The 19,762-nt window shown below is 36.9% G+C and overlaps 1 protein-coding gene across 9 annotated transcripts in view; it reads right to left on the reverse strand.

Annotated features, from left to right (window-relative positions):
* map2k4a (mitogen-activated protein kinase kinase 4a) overlaps nt 1–19,762 on the reverse strand; it is a 148,304-nt gene that overhangs the window by 71,057 nt on the left and 57,485 nt on the right. For 4 of the 9 annotated variants that reach the window (XM_063074251.1, XM_063074248.1, XM_063074247.1 and 1 more), the window contains 2 exons: nt 16,217–16,325; nt 9,756–9,854 (listed from right to left, as the gene is read on the reverse strand). In XM_063074251.1, coding sequence (XP_062930321.1) covers nt 9,756–9,854; nt 16,217–16,325 — 208 coding nt within the window. The remainder of the gene's footprint in view (nt 1–9,755; nt 9,855–16,216; nt 16,326–19,762) is intronic. The other 5 variants (XM_063074252.1, XM_063074249.1, XM_063074254.1 and 2 more) reach the window with 3 other exon arrangements.

The following is a 19,762-nucleotide window of genomic DNA, read 5'->3' on the forward strand; positions in this document are numbered from 1 at the left end:
ATGAGATATACTGAATGTTAGGAATTTAAAAACTGTAGGTAATCGTTAGACTAGGTTTTGTTTTCAAAAAATTACCACAAATTACCAAAATATTTGTTGACTTTACATCTATCATAACAATTATATAATCTATTGATCCTTTTTGAACAAGTCCCTTTACAAATGCTATTCATTGCATTTCACACTCTTTAGGCATGCTACATTTCCCAAGGTTACTTTCCATCAATGTGCCAATTAAGAGGTTTAGGCAACTCAAACTCTTCACAGTAATCTAATTAGTGGTTCTCAGTCTTTTTCTGTATGTGGCTCATTTGTGACATTCATTTATCTCTGTGGCCCCCACCCTCCATTGTCCGTTAGTTACTTAAGTTTCTATTTGGTCAGCTGTATTATTCTAATACACTGTAAATATTTATGGTTCAACAGATTATAGGCACTACAAAATATCAAATATAATATTACACATGTATATGGAAAAAAAATTCTAAGCTCTGAATACGATACTTTGAGAAAATTAGTAATTCAGCGCTGTGGCTGAATTATAATAAATATAATCGCACATGGAAAAAGTACCAATTTTGAATATATGTGTAAAAATAAAGCTAACTTTTAAAGAAAATGCTTTTGAAAAATACTAGTATATATGCAAATTCTATTTGGCAATAAAGGGTGTGTACTCACCAAGAGAAGTGAATTGAACTCTTTTCAAAATATGATAGTATCAGGGATTTAATGGAACACTCACAACATGCTGGAGCAACTCAGCAGGTCGGACAGCATCCATGGAAAAATCGGTCGACATTTCGGGCTGGAACCCTTCGTCAGAAACGTCGACCGATCTTTTCCACGGATGCTACTCGACCTGCCGAGTTCCTCCAGCGTGTTGTGAGTGTTGCTTTGACCTCAGCATCCGCAGATTATTTTGTGTTAGGGATTTAATGGAAGTTGCAGTGGTAGATAGGGATGCAGTGTTAACCTCACGTTCTCACCTCTCTGGAGTTTAGCCATTCCTAGCAGATGACTCCACTGGAGTAACTGCAGCCTTCATGCCGCATCTTATAAGTATTAAAATACAGACGGGTCAGTGGAAGGCAAACAGAACTAACCTCCTGTTGCAAATTCGCTGACTGGCCTTGCTGCAGACAGCCAGCCCCACCTGCAGTTTGCAGTTTGCAATTTGGGGGTGAATGTGGAGCGGGGCCCGCTGTACAGGATGTGTGTGGTGATTTGTGTGTGGTCAAGCAGGAGCAGAGAAAACAACTGATTTGCTGCAACCCCCATGCCACATTATGGCAGGGCACTGTTAAGTTACTAGCAGACTTGATACGTTGTACAATTTTGGCACAGCATGACAAAATTCAAGTTAAGCTTTACAGTCTTTAAATCTAGGAACATGATAAGTAGCCTGAAAGATCTTACAAGCATTGAAAGCCTACAACACAATACAGGCCCTTCGGCCCAAAATGCTGTGCCAAACATGTACCCAAGATAGATCTTAGGTGAACAGGTTTTGACAAATGACTTTGTAAAAACAGAGGATATAAAATATGGCTCATTTATGTTTAAAATGATATTACAAATGATAAACTACTCCAGCTTTAACATGTTTCAGCAGAACTTCAATTATTTTGATTTACACTGTAAACTCTCAAAATAACTTTGGGCCAGATACATGCAGATGTGCAATTTAAATCCATGAGAATCTCTGCCATTTAGAACTAAAAAAGAATGCTTCAACTCTTTCCCAATAATTGAGTAGATGTTTTAATTGAAACTAATTGTTAAATTGATTAAACTTGACAAATATGAGTTACACAGGGATAAAGCATGTTATTGATATATTTACTTTTATCACTGAGATTTGCTTCTCATTTTAACATGGTGGGGCTAGATATGGAAAATCCTGACTAGGCTTTCCACTGTTGAGAGGCTCCAGGTTTGACTGACTGGGTCTGCTCTTCCCCAAGGAGCTATTCTCTAAAATTCTCAAGAGCCCTGTCAAAAAAAAAAGCATACCCAAAGCATTAAGGCAGATCTCATCTAATTTTACATTTGCATAGGTAACGTAACACTCAAATTTTCCTTTCCTTCACCTGAAGTGTAATTAAGTTAACAAATGTAAATGCATTGCGTACTAGCACCTTGCTTACTCTAAGTTTTTGCATAATTATCAATTTATTTAATATTCTGCAGATTAAAATGTATATTGTCATAAGATCTTAAATGGAAAGTTATTTTAAATAAACACTAGGTCAGTTGCCACTCTCCATGAGCTATTCAGTGCAAGATTACTAAATACTCAAAGCATAACAGAACTATTATGATAACAAAAAGCTCAACTTACTTTCAAAGATCACCGTCACTAACAAGAATATAATGAAATTACTTCATGCTAAAATTGTTATCGTAACTGGATGCTGCGCTGCTGGCTGCCCCCTGCTTAGAGCTGCGAACTAAAACTGATGGCATAACTAATTGAAGCAAAAATAATTGCACAAGCAGAAACCTGACAGATTTCAACTCTGATGATAGGTTTTCCTTGACACTGACAAAACAAAATTAGAGACCATGTCTTTAACTTCAATGTTGTGCTCAACAGAAACTTGCTACAAGATGGTGGCTATTAACTCAGCTTTGGACCTACTTCCAAAATAGTGGATAGTTGAATAGATAGAAGAAAAACAGATTTAAGTGTTGTGGCAGAGAAAAAGAATAGCAACATAAAATCAAAGTGAACTAAAAAAAGGAAAGACAGGAAAAACCAAACACTATAAGCTCAATGGATTTAAAAAAATAAATGGTTTTATTTATTACAGTGCAAACCAATGCAGTTTAGAAAAGGGAGCCTCACCTAAAAACTGAAACACGAATAGTGAATATTTACATTCTTCAAGAATTAAGGTATTGCACTTAAATTGTAAAACAATTAAAGTCAAGTAATTCCAATTAATGCAGAACAGGACTACGAGATAATATTCAGTGCGATCCAAGAGTTCAGTCTTAAAACATTCAGTTTTCATATTATGTAAAACTAATACTATGATAATCCAAATACTATGGTCGAGAATTGAGGAAAAACTGACAGTTGATTTTCAAAGCTATCCCAAAGTGATATACACAATGACAAATAAAACAGGTACTGTGTCCAACGCACAATACCACTAACAAGGTTATTAATAAACAGCTTTAAAGTAATAACAACTTCCAAAAGCACTAACGGGGCCAATCAGACAAAAAGACAACGTTTAAAATCAAATAAAAAGCTTTGTCATGCAGTCAGGAGGGAAGTAAAGCAACAAATACAGGAAGTGGAGATGCCTTAGCATCTGAACACCAGAATGAGAATTAAGATAAGCAGCCGGTGAATCTGCAGCTAATATTACTCATTCAACACAGATGATGTAAAAAGAACTAATACCAGCTCAAGAACTGAGCTGCAAGATTTTGGATAAGCTTGTTTAAGGATAGAAGGTCGCAGAATAGTGAAGTAGTTGAGTCTGAAGAGAACAAGGAACAGCACTTGTAAGTAATCTTTGGCACTGCACTGAAAATATGCAAGCATCTGAAGCAATCTATGGTTTAACTGAGTTGAGTTATGAGGAAAAGTAAGGACAAGTTGTAGTACTTCAATTGCAAACTATCCTTATATTACAATCATGTTCAAATGAGTTACATTTTGATGTATGAATTATTTAATATTTAATGATCACAGAAATTAATGTGTGCAAGTTTTATCGTTGGGTATCAATCTATAAATAACTAAATTGAGTTACCATTTTAGTACTTTAGTCACTCCAATATTTGTTTTATAGGCATTTACAACTACTCAAAACCATTGTGCTTAAATAGCTTTTGTAAGTATAGTGAATAAGGCTAATTTCACACTACTTAATCACAATAGACTAAAATTAGAAAATTACATTGTATCTGGGCATAGAGAAAATTTACATATTTTTTCATAAACCCAATGAACCTAAGAGTCAACAATTAAGATATTATAAAAGAAAAAAAAATCTACAGATGCTGGAAATCTGAAATGATGTCCCCAGCATTTTCTAGGTTTAAGCAACACATCTACTGTCAATGACCCTTTATCAGAACTGACCATTGACTGGAAATGACAACTCCTCCATTGTCCATCTGTATGTCTACTCCAGCACCTAATGAAGTACATCAAAGAAAAGAGGGATGGAAAGTGCCAGAGCTTTGTTAAAGGAGACTATACTTTTGATAAACAATGCCATAATACAAAATTGTCATTTCATTTCAGAAATCTCACCAGTAAGATGTCCTTACATGTCAGTTACCTTTCTATTACCTTAACCTTATAACATGATATGGCTGTTTGCTCACATGCAAGCTGGCATGGACCAGTCACATTAGTCCCATTAACCTCACCATATTTCCCCGAGGTAATGCAACTTCTTCCCTTACATACATGCTGAGCTTCCATTTGATTCTTTTTTAATCACTGAACTACACCAAAGGGAGAGCACCTCTTTGCTTAGATAACATACACAGCTTAATAAACAAGAATGAAGTTTTGTTTTGTTGTGTGCCAATGACTGTAAATATTCTCCCTTTTATCAACAGCACAACCATAATTACCAGACACCGTAAAATAAATACAGATGGGGAAAAATAAGTTTGTGGAATATGCTTTCAATGGATCTATTATCTTTTAAAGCATTTTTGAAGCAATAAATATCTATTAATTTAGATATTTGGTAGTGCTGTTGCCTTTCAATTCAAGTGACCCAGGTTCAATCCTGATCTCTGGTGCTGTCCATATTGAGTTTTCATATTCTCTACGTAATTACACACAGTTCTTGCAGTATGTAGGTTTCTCTCATATCCCAAAGATAAGTTGTTTGGTAAGTTAATTGGCTATTGCAAATTATCCCTAAAACAGGAGGGCAGTTAGGGAATCTGGTGAGTCAATAAGAACATAGAATAGTACAGGCCCTTCGGCCCACAATGTTGTGCTGACCGTTAAACCCTGCCTCCCATATAACCCCCGCCCACCTTAAATTCCTCCATATACCTGTCTAGTAGTCTCTTAAATTTCACTAGTATATCTGCCTCCACCATTGACTCAGGCAGTGCATTCCACGCAACCAACCACTCCCTGAGTAAAAAACCTTCCTCTAATATCCCCCGTGAACTTCCCACCCCTTACCTTTAAGCCATGTCCTCTTGTATTGAGCAGTGGTGCCCTGGGGAAGAGGCGCTGGCTGTCCACTCTATCTATTCCTCTTAATATCTTGTATACCTCTATCATGTCTCCTCTCATCCTCCTTCTCTCTAAAGAGTAAAGCCTTAGTTCCCTTAATCTCTCATCATAATGCATACTCTCTAAACCAGGCAGCATCCTGGTAAATCTCCTCCGTACCCTCTTCCAATGCTTCCACATCCTTCCTATAGTGAGGCAACCAGAACTGGACACAGTACTCCAAGTGTGGCCTAACCAGAGTTTTATAGAGCTGCACCATTACCTCGAGACTCTTAAACTCTATCCCTCGACTTATGAAAGCTAACACCCCATAAGCTCTCTTAACTACCCTATCTACCTGTGAGGCAACTTTCAGGGATCTGTGGACATGTACCCCCAGATCCCTCTGCTCCTCCACACTACCAAGTATCCTGCCATTTACTTTGTACTCTGCCTTGGAGTTCCAAAGTGTACCAGCTCACACTTCTCTGGATTGAACTCCATCTGCCACGTCTCAGCCCACTCCTGCATCCTATCAATATCTCTCTGCAATCTTCAACAATCCTCTACACTATCTACATCACCACCAACCTTTGTGTCGCCTGCAAACTTGCCAACCCACCCTTCTACCCCCACATCCAGGTCGTTAATAAAAATCACAAGAAGTAGAGGTCCCAGAACCAATCCTTGTAGGACACCACTAGTCACAACCCTCCAATCCGAATGTACTCCCTCCACCATGACCCTCTGCTTTCTGCAGGCAAGCCAATTCTGAATCCACCTGACCAAACTTCCCTGGATCCCATCCCTTCTGACTTCCTGAATAAGCCTACCATATGGAACCTTGTCAAATTCCTTACTAAAATCCATGTAGATCACATCCACTGCACTACCATCATCCTGGTCACCTCCTCAAAGAACTCTATCAGGCTTGTTAGACACGATCTGCCCTTCACAAAGTCATGCTGACTGTCCCTGATCAGACCATGATTCTCTAAATGTCCACAGATCCCATCTCTAAGAATCTTTTCCAACAGCTTTCCCACCACAGATGTAAGGCTCACTGGTCTATAATTACCCGGACTATCCCTACTACCTTTTTTGAACGAGCGGGCAACATTCGCCTCCCTCCAATCCTCTGGTACCATTCCCGTAGACAACGAGGACATAAAGATCCTAGCCAGAGGCTCAATAATCTCTTCCCTTGCCTCGTGGAGCAGCCTGGGGAATATTCCGTCAGGCCTCGGGGACTTATCCATCCTAATGTATTTTAACAACTCCAACAACTCCTCTCCCTTGATATCGACATGCTCTAGAACATTAACCCCACTCATATTGTCCTCACCGTCATCAAGTTCCCTCTCATTGGTGAATACTGGAATTATTCATTGAGGACCTTGCTCACTTCCACAGCCTCCAGGCACATCTTCCCACTTTTATCTCTAATCGGTCCTACCTTTACTGCTGTCATCTTTTTGTTCTTCTCAAAAGCATGACCATGAGTGAAAACAGATTACAAGTGAGGCAAGTGTACTGGAGAGAGAGTTCCAAAATGCTTGAACAGATCTGAAGGGCGCCTATTGAAAGTAAAGAAACTTTAAAGCAGAGGAAAAACAGAAATTATTTTCTCCAAGTGCTCTTATTTCCTCACATTCCAAAAGAAATGTTAACTGGTAGGTTAATCAACTAGGATAAATTGTCTCTAGTAAGGAAGTGAGTTGTCCGGCTGCTGGCACAGTGACATCAGCACCAGACTCCGGAGCGATGGTTCCCGAGTTCGAACCCAGTCGGGCCACTCCCGGGCGCGCTTTCCATCTGTGCCAGGTTGAGTGTCGAGCTCGCAACTCAGCTTCATTAAAAAAAAGACTGCGCTGTGAGAAGGACATGGGGGAGCACTCACAGAATCTCCCTTCCAAGACAACCACTTGAAAAGTGGGGCCAAGGCTCTGCTACAAACAAAAGGAAGCGAGTGGGATGACCTGGGAAGAACATGAGGGGATATAAACATGGGACTGATTTTTGATTAGTCTTAATAGGTAGTTGCTGACTTGCTATGCCAAAGGGCAATTTGTTATATTAGATTGCTCCATAAATACTTAGAAATGATAAAAAGGGATTAGATATGCAGATAAATTTATTACAAGATAGTCAAATTTTTACATACACAAATTCTTAAGTTAGAAATGGGTTGATAACACTAGAAAAATTCACTAAGTTCAAAATTAGAACCAATGTTTACAGACAACATTTACAGGGATGTTGTCAGGATTTGTGGACCTGAGTTTTCGGGAAAGAATGAATTGGTCAGGAACGTAGAAGAATGAGGGGAAATTTAATAGAGGGATAGTAAATTATGAGAGGTCTAGATAAGGTAGATGCAAGCAGGCTTTTTCCACTGTGTTTTGGTAAGACTTGAAGTAGAGGTCATAGGTTAATGGTGAAAGAGAAATGTTTAAGGGGAACTACTTCACTCAGAGGGTGATGTGAGAGTGGATCGAGCTGCCAGTGGAAGTGATGGCTGTGGGTTCAATTGCTACATTTAGAGAAGTTTGGATAAGTACATGGATGGTAGGGATAGTAAGCATTATGGTCCAAGTATGGATCAATGGGTCCAGGCAGAATAACAGCTTGGCATGGACAGGTTGGGCTGAAGGGCCGTGTTTATGTGTTGTACTGTTCTATGACTACATTTATAATATAACAACAATGACATCTAATTTCAGATATCTGGGTCCCACAAAGAGCAATGTGATAATGATCAGATGCTGTCTTTTTAAGACATGTTGACTTCAGACTGTCCAGGGCATCAAGGATAAATGCCCTCCACTTCCCAAAGTAGTTGTTTGGGACTGTTTAGGCTTGTTTGATGGTGCAGTCATAATTGGGGTTTTACACCTCATCATAAAGACAATGCTATTGACTATGAATGAAGCATTCCTCCACTGCACTAGCACAAATTTAAGAATTTCATGATCAAGTCTTTCAAGAGACTTTAATCCACAACCTTTAATTTAACATAGACCATAGAATAGTACAGCACCTTACAGACCCTTCGGCCCACAATGTTTAAATAAGCCCTAGAAACAAATGGCAAAAAAATGCAAAGCATGATGCTGAAGTTGGAGATAATTGAAAATCAGTACAGATGAAGTACAATTTCTTCTTCTGGTATTCCATGGAGTTATAAAGGGAAATGCAAGTTGAATCATATCACTTCTTGGACTGAGTGACATTTGGTTCATAAAAGCATTAGGTGATTCTGCTCTCATCTCTTTTCTCCACTTCTCATTATCCCAACCTTAATTTACCTTCCTTGCCTACTCCTCCTTTTTTCCTCCAATCATACACATACACCTTCTTCTATGGTCCACTCTCCTCTCCTATCAGATTCCTTCCTCTCCATCTTTTCTACCCACCTGGCTTCACCTATCACTTTCTAGCTATCCTCCTTCCCCTCCTCCCCCACCTTCTTATTCTGATGTCTTCTCTCTTCCTTGCCAATCCTGAAGGACGGAATCCACCGAATCATCAAGTGTTTATTCATTTCCATAGATACTGCCCTGACCTGCTGAGTTCCTCCAGCATTTTGAGGGTGCTGCATCAAGTTCAAAATCATGGAACCAAGATACTGAAGATGTAACAATAATGTGTGACAACTGGACCGTGTTGTTTATGGTAATGTACAGTGTTTCATGGAACACTGAAACCATGGAACTAATCAGATATACCTTACGACTTCAAAAATAAACCAGCATTTCATAAATAAATTGTACTATACCAACCAGTAGCTAAATAATGTTTCCATTTTAATAGCCAGGCAAGACAATTGACTCATATGCAGGTCAACAGGTAGTTAGGAAAGCTAACAATGTTATCACAGCCTGGGGAACTGAAGTTGAAGGAAATTACATTTCTTTTCTCAGGACATTAGAGAGACCACATCTGGACTTTTGTAAAGCGTGGACTTATCAGCAACTATAGTTTCCTTCTCTAAGGAAGATGTTAATGCAGTTCAGGTTTATAAATCTACTACCAGGAATGCATGGATTGTTCTCAAGGAAAAATTGGATGGCCTAGTTTTGTATTCACTTCGAAGTACATCATAAAAGATCTTTTGACACGATGAATGTGGAGGAAATGTTTCCTTTGAGTGTCAAAACTAACAATCATTGTTTAAAAATAAGGTATGACCCATTAAAGTCAGATGAAGAAATTTTTGTGTAATGCCTGGGTCTTTTCGTCAGAGGGTGGGTGAGTATTTTTAAAAGCAGGGTGCTAGATAATAAAGCAAAGAGGGATGAGGGTGAAAGAATACTGCAGGTAAAAGGAAATTCAGGCTTCAAGCCTGAATTAAGTGCCCTACAATTCCTAATGCATAATAAAATCCAAACAAATCTTCCTCACTCTTCTCAATGTATCTGTTGGTTACAGAATCTGAGCTTCACAGGCTATAAATATAAACATAATTCAGATTAATTACATGTTCAATAACAGGTCCAATAATTACAGTTCTATGTTTCACATTATGCAAATCCAAACAAACCTTGTTCGTTTCATTTCCAATGATATGAAGTCTTCATCCACAGGAGCTGAAAGTTCCAAAGATCCAAGGTCTGGGCCCTGTTTTTGGGTGGGCCTGGACCTGCAGAAAATATCAGTGTAAAATCTAACAGACTAATTGAAAAAGTGGCAAACGTTAGCACTGTAAGTTCAGTTTTTTTTTAAAAAGTTAATGGAAATGGTTGTCAAAAGTTAAAGCTGATGGTTTTAGTACAATACTGACCTTCCAAACTAAATTTTAACGGCTTTAGAAGATTCTATGAACTATACGTTCCCAAGAGATTTAAAACAAAACACCTTTACAACACTGTTAGATGTGAATACAAACTCTGAAAAGCCCAACCCAAGAGATAACCAGTGGAAAATTCAAAGTCACACTAAATAAATTAAACTATAACAAAAAAAAACTGACGAGAATCTCCGATGATTATTTTTCATCCTCCAGTACAAGTTCACTGGTGGCAACCCTCAGAATTATCATCAATACTAGTATACTAATAAGCCAAATACCACCAGCCTTTTCTGCTCCTGGCTATATCATGATCTAACTCTATACACTTACCTTTATCTCATATTGCTTGGTATTTGTTTCATGGGTAGCTTTGCATAAACTACAATTTGCTGAAGAATACTTAAAACTTCCATAAAACTACTCAACTGGACAAGTACTTTTCCTCACTTGATTCCTTTAAGATCTGGCTTTAAATTTGAATTGGGAGGTTGTAGGTATCCTTAAAAAAATATTGATAAAATGATTGGGATTGAAAGGCAATAAATCTCAAATGGTTTACTTCCATTTCCTACATCCTTCAAAACCTTATTTTGATCAAATCAACTCATAACCTAACAGTGAGAACTGAAGCAGACTTCACATATGTCCTCACGTCAACCCTCTGAATCCAAGTTCCTTTCTGTTAGATCTGCACTGCATCTATCCAGGACAAATCTCTAAGTGTGATGTCTAAATCTGCCCTCAATACTCCTGATATGGCCACAAGGGGGTTAACATTGTAACAACTCAAACTTATAATTGAGCTCTCTGGAACAAAGGCCAAAATTCCATTGCTGTTTTGATTAGTTTTGCACCTGTAAACAATTCACGATGGAAGAACATAGGCCTCCAATACTTCAAATGTTCAGTTAATATTTTTCATTAATCCTGAGTTTGCACAAAAAAAACAATAAGCTGTCTGTTCCTTAGAAAACAGTCACACTTTCCTAACTTTTGGAAATCTCACGCTCAGCTTTTTAACTTCTTGCTTTCATTCCTTTAAGATGTTACTTAAAACTGACCCTCATGCTTTTAAGTCATGTGGTTTGATCCAATTTTGGCTGGCACCATTATCAAAAGCTACATATAAAGATGCCATGTTAATACAATTTGTTCACCAAACAAATTAAAATGCCATGCTTACACATGCATAAAATGGCATTATTACAGCTCCCCAATGGTATTCCTCTTACAAAATTGTGGGCATCCAGTGTAATCTCTGACCAAAGTGAAACCAATTTCCTTTCGGTGTTTTGTTGAATATTTCTTGGTGTTTTTAGAGGAGGAGATGGTGAAATTTCAATAAATAAATGATTAAAGATCATTGTCAAGCTATAGAATCAACTTAAAAAGGAAAATGGACTTTGCTGGAGTACCTTCTACAAGAATAAAGAACAAAAGCCACTTATATACCCATTTGATTCAAATCTCAAAGGATAATTTGCTCAAGGACAGATTTTTCCACTCTTTATTCAGGGTAAACTCGAAGCTGTCAATCATTTCAATACATGGCACAGGAGAAGCCAAAAAAACACAACATATTGCAGGTTCCAGAAAGGAAAGCACAAACGACAAACGAGTGTGAATTGTCACGAATCTCCCCCTTTACGTTACTGATTTTGTCCCCACTTTTCTAAAATGGCAGGAATGGATGGAAAATGTTTCTTAAAGCAAGTAATATTTACAGATAAGTACGCTGGGATTCCCTTCAATGCCTCCTAATGGATAGCTACAGTTGCTGAGATTTGCAGATTGTCTTCTCAAAGACCAACGCAAATTTATTATCAAAGTACATATATGTTAGCATATACAACACAGAATCAATGAAAAGACCACACTCAACAAGGCGGACAAACAGCCAATGTGCAAAAGCTGACAAACTGAAAATACACAAGAAAAAATAATGATCATAATAAATAAGTAAGTAATAAATAGAGAACCCGAGAATGAAGAGCCCCTGAAAGTGAGTCCATAGGTTGTCAGAACAGTTCAGTGATGGGGCAAGTGAAGTTATCCCCTCTGCTGAACAGGCTGATGATTGTGGGATAAAGACTCTTCCTGAACCTGGTGGTGTGTGTCCTGAGGCTCCTGAACCTTCTTCATGATGGGTTCAGTGAGAACAGAGCATGGCCTGCATGACAAGGTGATGAATGCCACTTTCCTACAACAGCGCTCCGCTGTAGATACGTTCATTGGTGGGTAGGGCATTACATGTGATGACCTAGACTGTATCCACTACTTTTTGTAGGATTTTCTGTTCAAGGACATTGGTGTTTCCATTCCAGGCTGTGATGCAATCAGTTAACATACTGCCCACCACACATCTGTAGAAGATTGTCAATGTTTTAGATGTCACACTGGACTCTGACGGTGGTGTCTGAAAAGAGGATGCTGTCCAAGTTGCATGCCATCTTGGACAATGTCTCCCATCCACTACATAATGTACTGGTTGAGCACAGGAGTACATTCAGCCAGAGACTCACTCCACAGAGATGCAAGACTGAGCGTCATAGGAAGTCATTCTTGCCTGTGGCCATCAAACTTTACAACTGCTCCTTTGGAGGGTCAGACACCCTGTGCTGATAGGCTGGTCCTGGACTTATTTTCATCTGGCATAATTTACATATCATTATTTAATTATTTATGGTTTTATTTTGCTATATTTACACTCTATTCTTGGTTGATGCAACTGATTTCCCACGGGATCAATAAAGTAAGACTATGACTAAATCTTCACAAACTTCTAAGGAAATAAAGGTGCTGTCATGCTTTCTTTGTAACTGCACTTTCGTGCTGGACCCATAACAAGTCCCCTGAAAAGGTAACACCAAGGAATTTAAAGTTGCTGACCTCTGATCCTCCAATTATCTAGTTCAGACAGACAGTTCAAAATGAGAGACAGTTGGATGACCTGCTTTTTTGGCCGTCTGTTCACAGAACTGTCAGGGCATTAAAGGGTGAACTGAGACTATTAATACAAAACAAAAATGTTTGAAGAGTCAATTTTAAAGCCTTCAAAAAGCTATATTGTCATTTTAAAATAAAATTGCAGCCAATGAAATAAAATTGTGTTTATGCATAGTAAGTTAACTAATTGTTTAAAGCACTGAGGCAAAAAGAGTATTCAGTCTTTACAGAGAACAAATGCACTGTTACTTCATCTATCATACCAACATGGGTTTGAATTTTCATTTTATAATCAGTAACAGCTAATTCCCTAAAATTTATTGCAATTATTTTAAGGGCTTATAAAACATTCAATACATCTTACAATGTCAAAAAACCAGAAATAGTGAAAATGTAAGCAGACTGTAAACTTTGAATTGTCAGGTAATATGATAATTTGTAATTTAATTGCTTTTTATCATAGAAACAGTCGATAATTTGCTTTAATTTTCTTTTCCTCAGTAACTCTTGCTAACTTGACAAACATCAGAACTAAAAATAAATCATTTTAAAGCAAACAAATTTTAACTATAATTCAACAGCATCAACCATACATGGTTACTTTAAAATTGCCATTAAGTAAATGAAATATTATACCTTCAAAAAGCTACAATTTTCATGATGCTATATAATATGCAGATGTTACCATTAAAAGCATTTCTTTCGGATGCTATGCAGCACACTCTTGGGTATTAAATCAATTCCAACTTTCACTTTTCAATTCAAAACACTTGTCTATGTGTAGCACTTGCTTTTCATTTCAACTGCACACACCCTCCCTCAGCCACACAGTTCTCAGCTGGCAGGGATCTGACATTCAGTGCTAGAAAGCAATTCAGATACCAAGGACATCTTGTTCCCATCTACCTCCATCCTAGCTAAGGATGACAGCCACAGATCAATACCCGAAACCACCTCTCTTCTTAAATATAGTTATACAGAGCGTCCTTCATACTGCTCAAGCTAAAATTTTTAACAGACCATACATCAAATCTGCTGCTACTTGCCGGGTTTGATTTTGTTTGGAAGCAGATGGTGGTTTTACCAATTTAATTCATTGGAATAATTTTAGCACCATTTTTTTATTTGAAAGCAAAGCACGTTAAGCACAAGTTATTCATAAATATAGCTTAACTGTCAATGTAATAGTTACATACTTTATTTTATAAACAAATTGGCTTTACATTTTTAAAATAAAGAAATATAATAGAGGACATTTTCTGCACATTTTCCTGTCATTTTACAATGATGGAATGATTCCTGAATATTAACAATAATTGGAATAATAACTATTAAAGTAGTGCAAAATACAAGTTATTGATTCAAATTAAGTATGACAAATGCATCTCCGAGTATAGATATCATAATTGGGAGAGCTACGTTTCAATTTAAAACACACAAGCTTCCACTCTGATTTGTAACTTGACGCACTCCGCATCCTTTAAAATGTGCCACCCTTCCAAGGAAAAACATTTCACCTCATGTTTCTTGGCATTACATTCAGCTTCCATGTATATCTCCCCATTTCATTGCTATTTGCCTTGTCAGAGAGCTTCTGATTTGTTTCATATCTGCTAACAATGAAGCCAGTCCAGGCGCCACAAGAAATTAAGATGTGAAATATTTAATGAATTAACTGGGCTACAACTTCTGAATCCCAAAATAATGTTACTTTATGATAGCAAGCTTTTACAAGTTCAGGACAAAACTAAAAAATGTTCTGCAACAAGTACAAATCCTATTAACTAATCTTGTATCACAGATTAACTATACTGGCATATCAATAATAAAAAACTAATAATTTGAAATGCTAATCATACAAATGACTACACGCTATTCAAAATACGTATGCACTAAGATTTTGGCAAACAGATTCGCAACTGAGCAGACATTTCTCTCATGCCAAATTCAAATTAGATTTTTTGGAAAAGCTTAAACAATGATCACTAAACATGAAAATTTCACAAATGAAATACGTAGCCATAGCATTTGTCTCCCAATTTTTCAACTTGGCTAAATGAACTCAGAGTACCTCCAGCAATTTTTATTTTATTTCCAAAAGTTTAAGGTTTCAGTGTGACTTAACTGAGTGACAGAAGATACAATGCAGTCAGCAAGAACTACCTTCACCAATCACCATTACATTTAAGTCTTTGAAAACAGTTTCACAGCCACTATTACTGCCAAGTAATAACTTTACACAAAACACAGCCAATGCCAGAAATCTGAAACTACATACAGAAAAATGCAACAATATTCAGAAAATCAGGCAGTCAGTCACAGAAAGTTAAACGTACCAGGCTTCTATCAGATCTGATTACTCTCACAGATTCTTATCGGAAAATATATGATCTAAGCTTAGTGGGTCTTGAAAGGTTCTGTTAAATTGAGCTGATATTTGATTCTATGGGATTCAAGATTGACAAGAATCATTCCACATATCCAATTGTCCATAGGTTATACAAATGTGAATATCCCAAAAAATATTTTACACTACTATTTACTGCAGATTGTAATGCAAATCATGAGAAACTCCATTTGCAAACAGCAGATAGCTGGGATCATAACTGTTAGACAACAAATGAAAATATTTTCCAAAGATTGCTAACTGAAATGATAATCACAGGGTATGTGCATCTTTGTATCAATTACATTCTTATTCATCTCTTACATTTATTGTTATAAAATATTAATAGTTCATTCCCTGGCAAACAAAATAATTGAATTGAAAAAATGATCAGCTGAATTTGTATCTCCTAACTCAAGCCTCTGTCATGACATATCCACAGTACAGACTGCTGACCATCACCTGATCAAGCATTACAGAGTGAAAAGGTAACTAACCAATAACAGCAATGGGTCTTGACTGCACTACTACTCTTGACCAAAGGTTAAAAATTGAGAGCTTTAACAGGAAACACTGCTGAAGGTTACACAAAAGGAGATTAAAACAGCCTCAAAGTTAACAAGAACAATTTAAATTCCCAGCATTTACCACAAATGTGTGAAATGTAAAGTGCTAGAGACACTCACCAATTCAAGCTCCATCCGTGAAGAGAGAAATAAACTTAACACTTAAAGGCAAAAGCTTTCATATGCTCTGATTAAAAATGCTCAACTTGTTTCTTTCTTCAGAAATGTAGCCCAACTTCCTGAGTGTCTATGATGTAGAGAACATACAATTTCAATATTGTTGTTGAAAGGTTAAATTAGAAAACTCCACTCACATGTGTGGGTTCTGAAAGTGAACGCCTCCTGTTGGATTTAATGTAAGCCTTGCTGTTGTCTTGAAGGCAGGGTTGGCAAAATTCAACTTCAACGCTTTGCGTTTAACTGCTTTTTAAACAAAAAAAAATGACAAAAGGAAACAGAAAGATATGTTAAGTCATACCAACCATTACAGCTTGGAAATTAATTGCTCAAAACCTAGTAACTAATGGTAATTGAAAACAAGGAAATATCACAAACAACTTTTTATGAAAAGCTAAAAAAAAATGCATAGGCTTTCTTGCAGGTTTAAAACAAATAACTGCACTAGGCAGAAAAGGAAAATACACTTGTAATGTACATATCAATGCACCACCTGCTTTACTTTTTACATTTAAATGCTAAATGCTCTGCAGAATACAATTGTACGTTTCAGTTCAGGAAATCAAATTCAAATAATTTGCAATACATAAATAATGGAAATGTATCTGTTATTGTTCAAGGACACAAGTAAATAGGAAGTACAAAAATTCTACATTAAATTCTATATGAATTCCAAAATTCTTTAGAAGTAAACAGAAATTATCTTTTTATTCAACATTTAAACACAAAGTAATTAACTAATTTTAACAAGATCCTCCATGCATTTTGTGAAAGTTTGAGTTTTCAAGATATAATCCTGACTTAGAATGTAAAATAGCTGGTAATCACAATTCTTCAGTTCTCTTTTTAAACAGCAAAAATGAGCCAGAAGGCAGGTGAGTACTTTTAAGCATACAGTACCAAGCTTCTCACTCAATATGGTTCAAGAAAAAAAAAATGATCAGCTGAATTTGTATCTCCTAACCCAAGAGAATTCTGGTAAATTTTGGCATCAATCTTCCATAACTTCAAAATGCTTGGTCAAATAAATCTAAATTAGGAAATCAATCCAAGGACATTCTAATGTAGATGGCTCAGTTTCTCAGGTCATACTCTGTTGTTCTTGCCATTCTCGGTGACAGAAATTGCAGGTTAGGACTGACAATTGCAGATCGCACATGTACTTAGTGCAGTAGATGAGGTAGCCAATAAAATTTTTGATTTACTCTGGGTATTATCAAATTCTTCAGTGATGCTGGAGCTGCTTTCAAAGTGTAGAACAGTTGATTACACTTCATATTTGTGTGCTGCAAATGGTGTAGGCTTTGGGATGTCAGGAAGCTGATCACTTTTCACAGGATACTAATCTGACTTGCTCTTTAGCCACATTACTGAGGCAAATCTAGCGAGCGACAGGCAGCATTCAACTGTTCAGTTGTTAATTTGCAGAGATCAGAGCTACCATTCATTTTCAATGGGAATTCTTATTAGACAAAGGTAAGATTTTTTATTTGTATACATTTTACGTATTAAATGTTATCGTTTTCCAGGATTGTCGAGGTCCTCAGGACTAACAAACTTCAGATCACTGATAAACAAGGATACCCCAGGATATCAATGGTGGGAACCAGCAAGATTTTATTTGGTCTGGAAATGAGCCTGGGAAAATTATATTGGCTTCAATGAACTGAAAACCTTTCACCCACAAGCTACACATTAAACTGCACAGGTTGAGATGACCATTTAAGGACAATGTTATTTTGCCATTTCAAAAACAAAATGCAGTATAGCTCCAAATAGCAAATGTTTAATTGTCTGCATCTTGACTTCAGCAGCAATTAACTGAAAACCTGAATGAAATAACTACTATTACATTATGAGCTACACACCCTTCACTGAAGTCATTGCTGCATGACTACAGCAGTATTTCTATTTTCAATGTTTCACTTGGGAGCTGAAACTGAACTCCAACTATTTTATTTGGTCTGTGCCTATTTAAACTTTTAAACAAAAAGGAGAACGCCAACAAAATCTGAATGCTTACAATAAACAAGTTCACAGTGGCAAGCTGCATGAAAAATAACATTTCCATGACACTTCCTCCAGGTCTTATTTTCCAAACTAACTTTTATAAAGAAGGGAAAAGAGTTTAGGAAACATATTTTACTCTAAATGCTCTACTTGCTCAATTTCCTTTTTAGTAGGAGAAAAATGCATTCAACATATTTCCATCTGCTGTATCAGTCATTGTGAAAAATGCAGTCAGCTGGTCTCCCTACAACATCAAGCCCTGATAACAGAAAGCTGCCTATAGAAAGAACTGCATCAGGAAACTGAGGTACTACTTCAGACTAATCCTCACCACTCTCCCCCCCACCCCCCAAAAGGTGTCATGGAACCATGCAGAGATCTTCAGAGTAACAAAATTTGGGCAATCCTCAAACGAAAGTTAATTTTGAGTAGAAGGCCTACACTATGTGAAAAGATTTTATGATGGTTTAAAAGGCTAACACTGTATTGGTATGCTATTATCTTTCACTTGTTCCATAATTCAATATAAAAATCATTCTTGGAACTTATCAAAAGGGTATCTGCAAATAAGGTATAATTGCGTCAGTGATCACCAACATACAAACCAATGCTTCAAATTTTACTTTACTATCAGATGAGATGGTCAAATAAAATGGTTATAAAACTGTTAGAAATAGTGTATGTTTGCCATTTTCTTTTCTAGCAATATACAATTTTACCATGGTGGGAAAACTATTCAATTTTTCGCTAAGATCAAAAATAGAAGCTCCACTGAGAAACAGTTTAGTACAAATACAAAAGAAAAGTCAATTATCTTATTGCTGTGCTGTAGCATTAAAAAGCAAACAAGCAGTAAATAATTCAAATTAAATTTTGTCAAATATAAAACTGAGACAAAAATCAATTTTTTTTTTAAAAGATGCATATCAAGAGCACAAAGTACAAATAACTTCTTAAAATGGCACTTGGGACTTTTTGAAAACTGCAGAATTATTCTGACAGAATGCCAGTTTATCAAGGCTGCGACAGCTCTTAGAGCAATTCAGTCAGTCTGATTCCCTTGTTCTTTTTTCCACAGCCCTATAAATAATTTTGCCAAACTACCTAGCCAGCTGGTTCTTGAAAGCCCAGATCAACTTCATTTTTACCACCATCATAGACAGATTCCAAAACATCATAGTCTGATTCCAAAAACTTCAGTCTATCATTTTAAATACATGTAATTGTCTCAACTTCTTTTAATTTACTCTGAATATAGGATTTTGTACACCTCTATCAAATCGCTTTTCAGCCTTCTTTATTCCAAGAACAATTACTTCAGTTTAAACAAACATAAAATCCCTTGAACCCTTCCAGTAAAGTTTTTCTCTACCCTGTCTGGAATCAAATCCTTGTTTAAGTTTGATAATGTGAATTAGGTACAGATGTTATTCCTCTCTGCACATCAGGCAGCAACCTTGCCGTTTCTTAAACATTTGTCCTGTTTTTTTTAAATATAAGGCCGAGTTGCTAGCTCAGTGCTGAATCCAGCGCGGATGGAAAGCACGCAAGGAGTTGGCCAGATTCGAACCCAGGACCACTCGCCTTGAAGTCCTGTGCAAATGCACTGCACCACTGGCCAGCTAGAATTAGGTGTAGAACCTCTCTTACAATCTACCGTGTTACATTGTCTT

The sequence above is a fragment of the Mobula hypostoma genome, chromosome 22 (genome assembly GCF_963921235.1).
Source record: "Mobula hypostoma chromosome 22, sMobHyp1.1, whole genome shotgun sequence".
NCBI classification, from domain to species: domain Eukaryota; kingdom Metazoa; phylum Chordata; class Chondrichthyes; order Myliobatiformes; family Myliobatidae; genus Mobula; species Mobula hypostoma.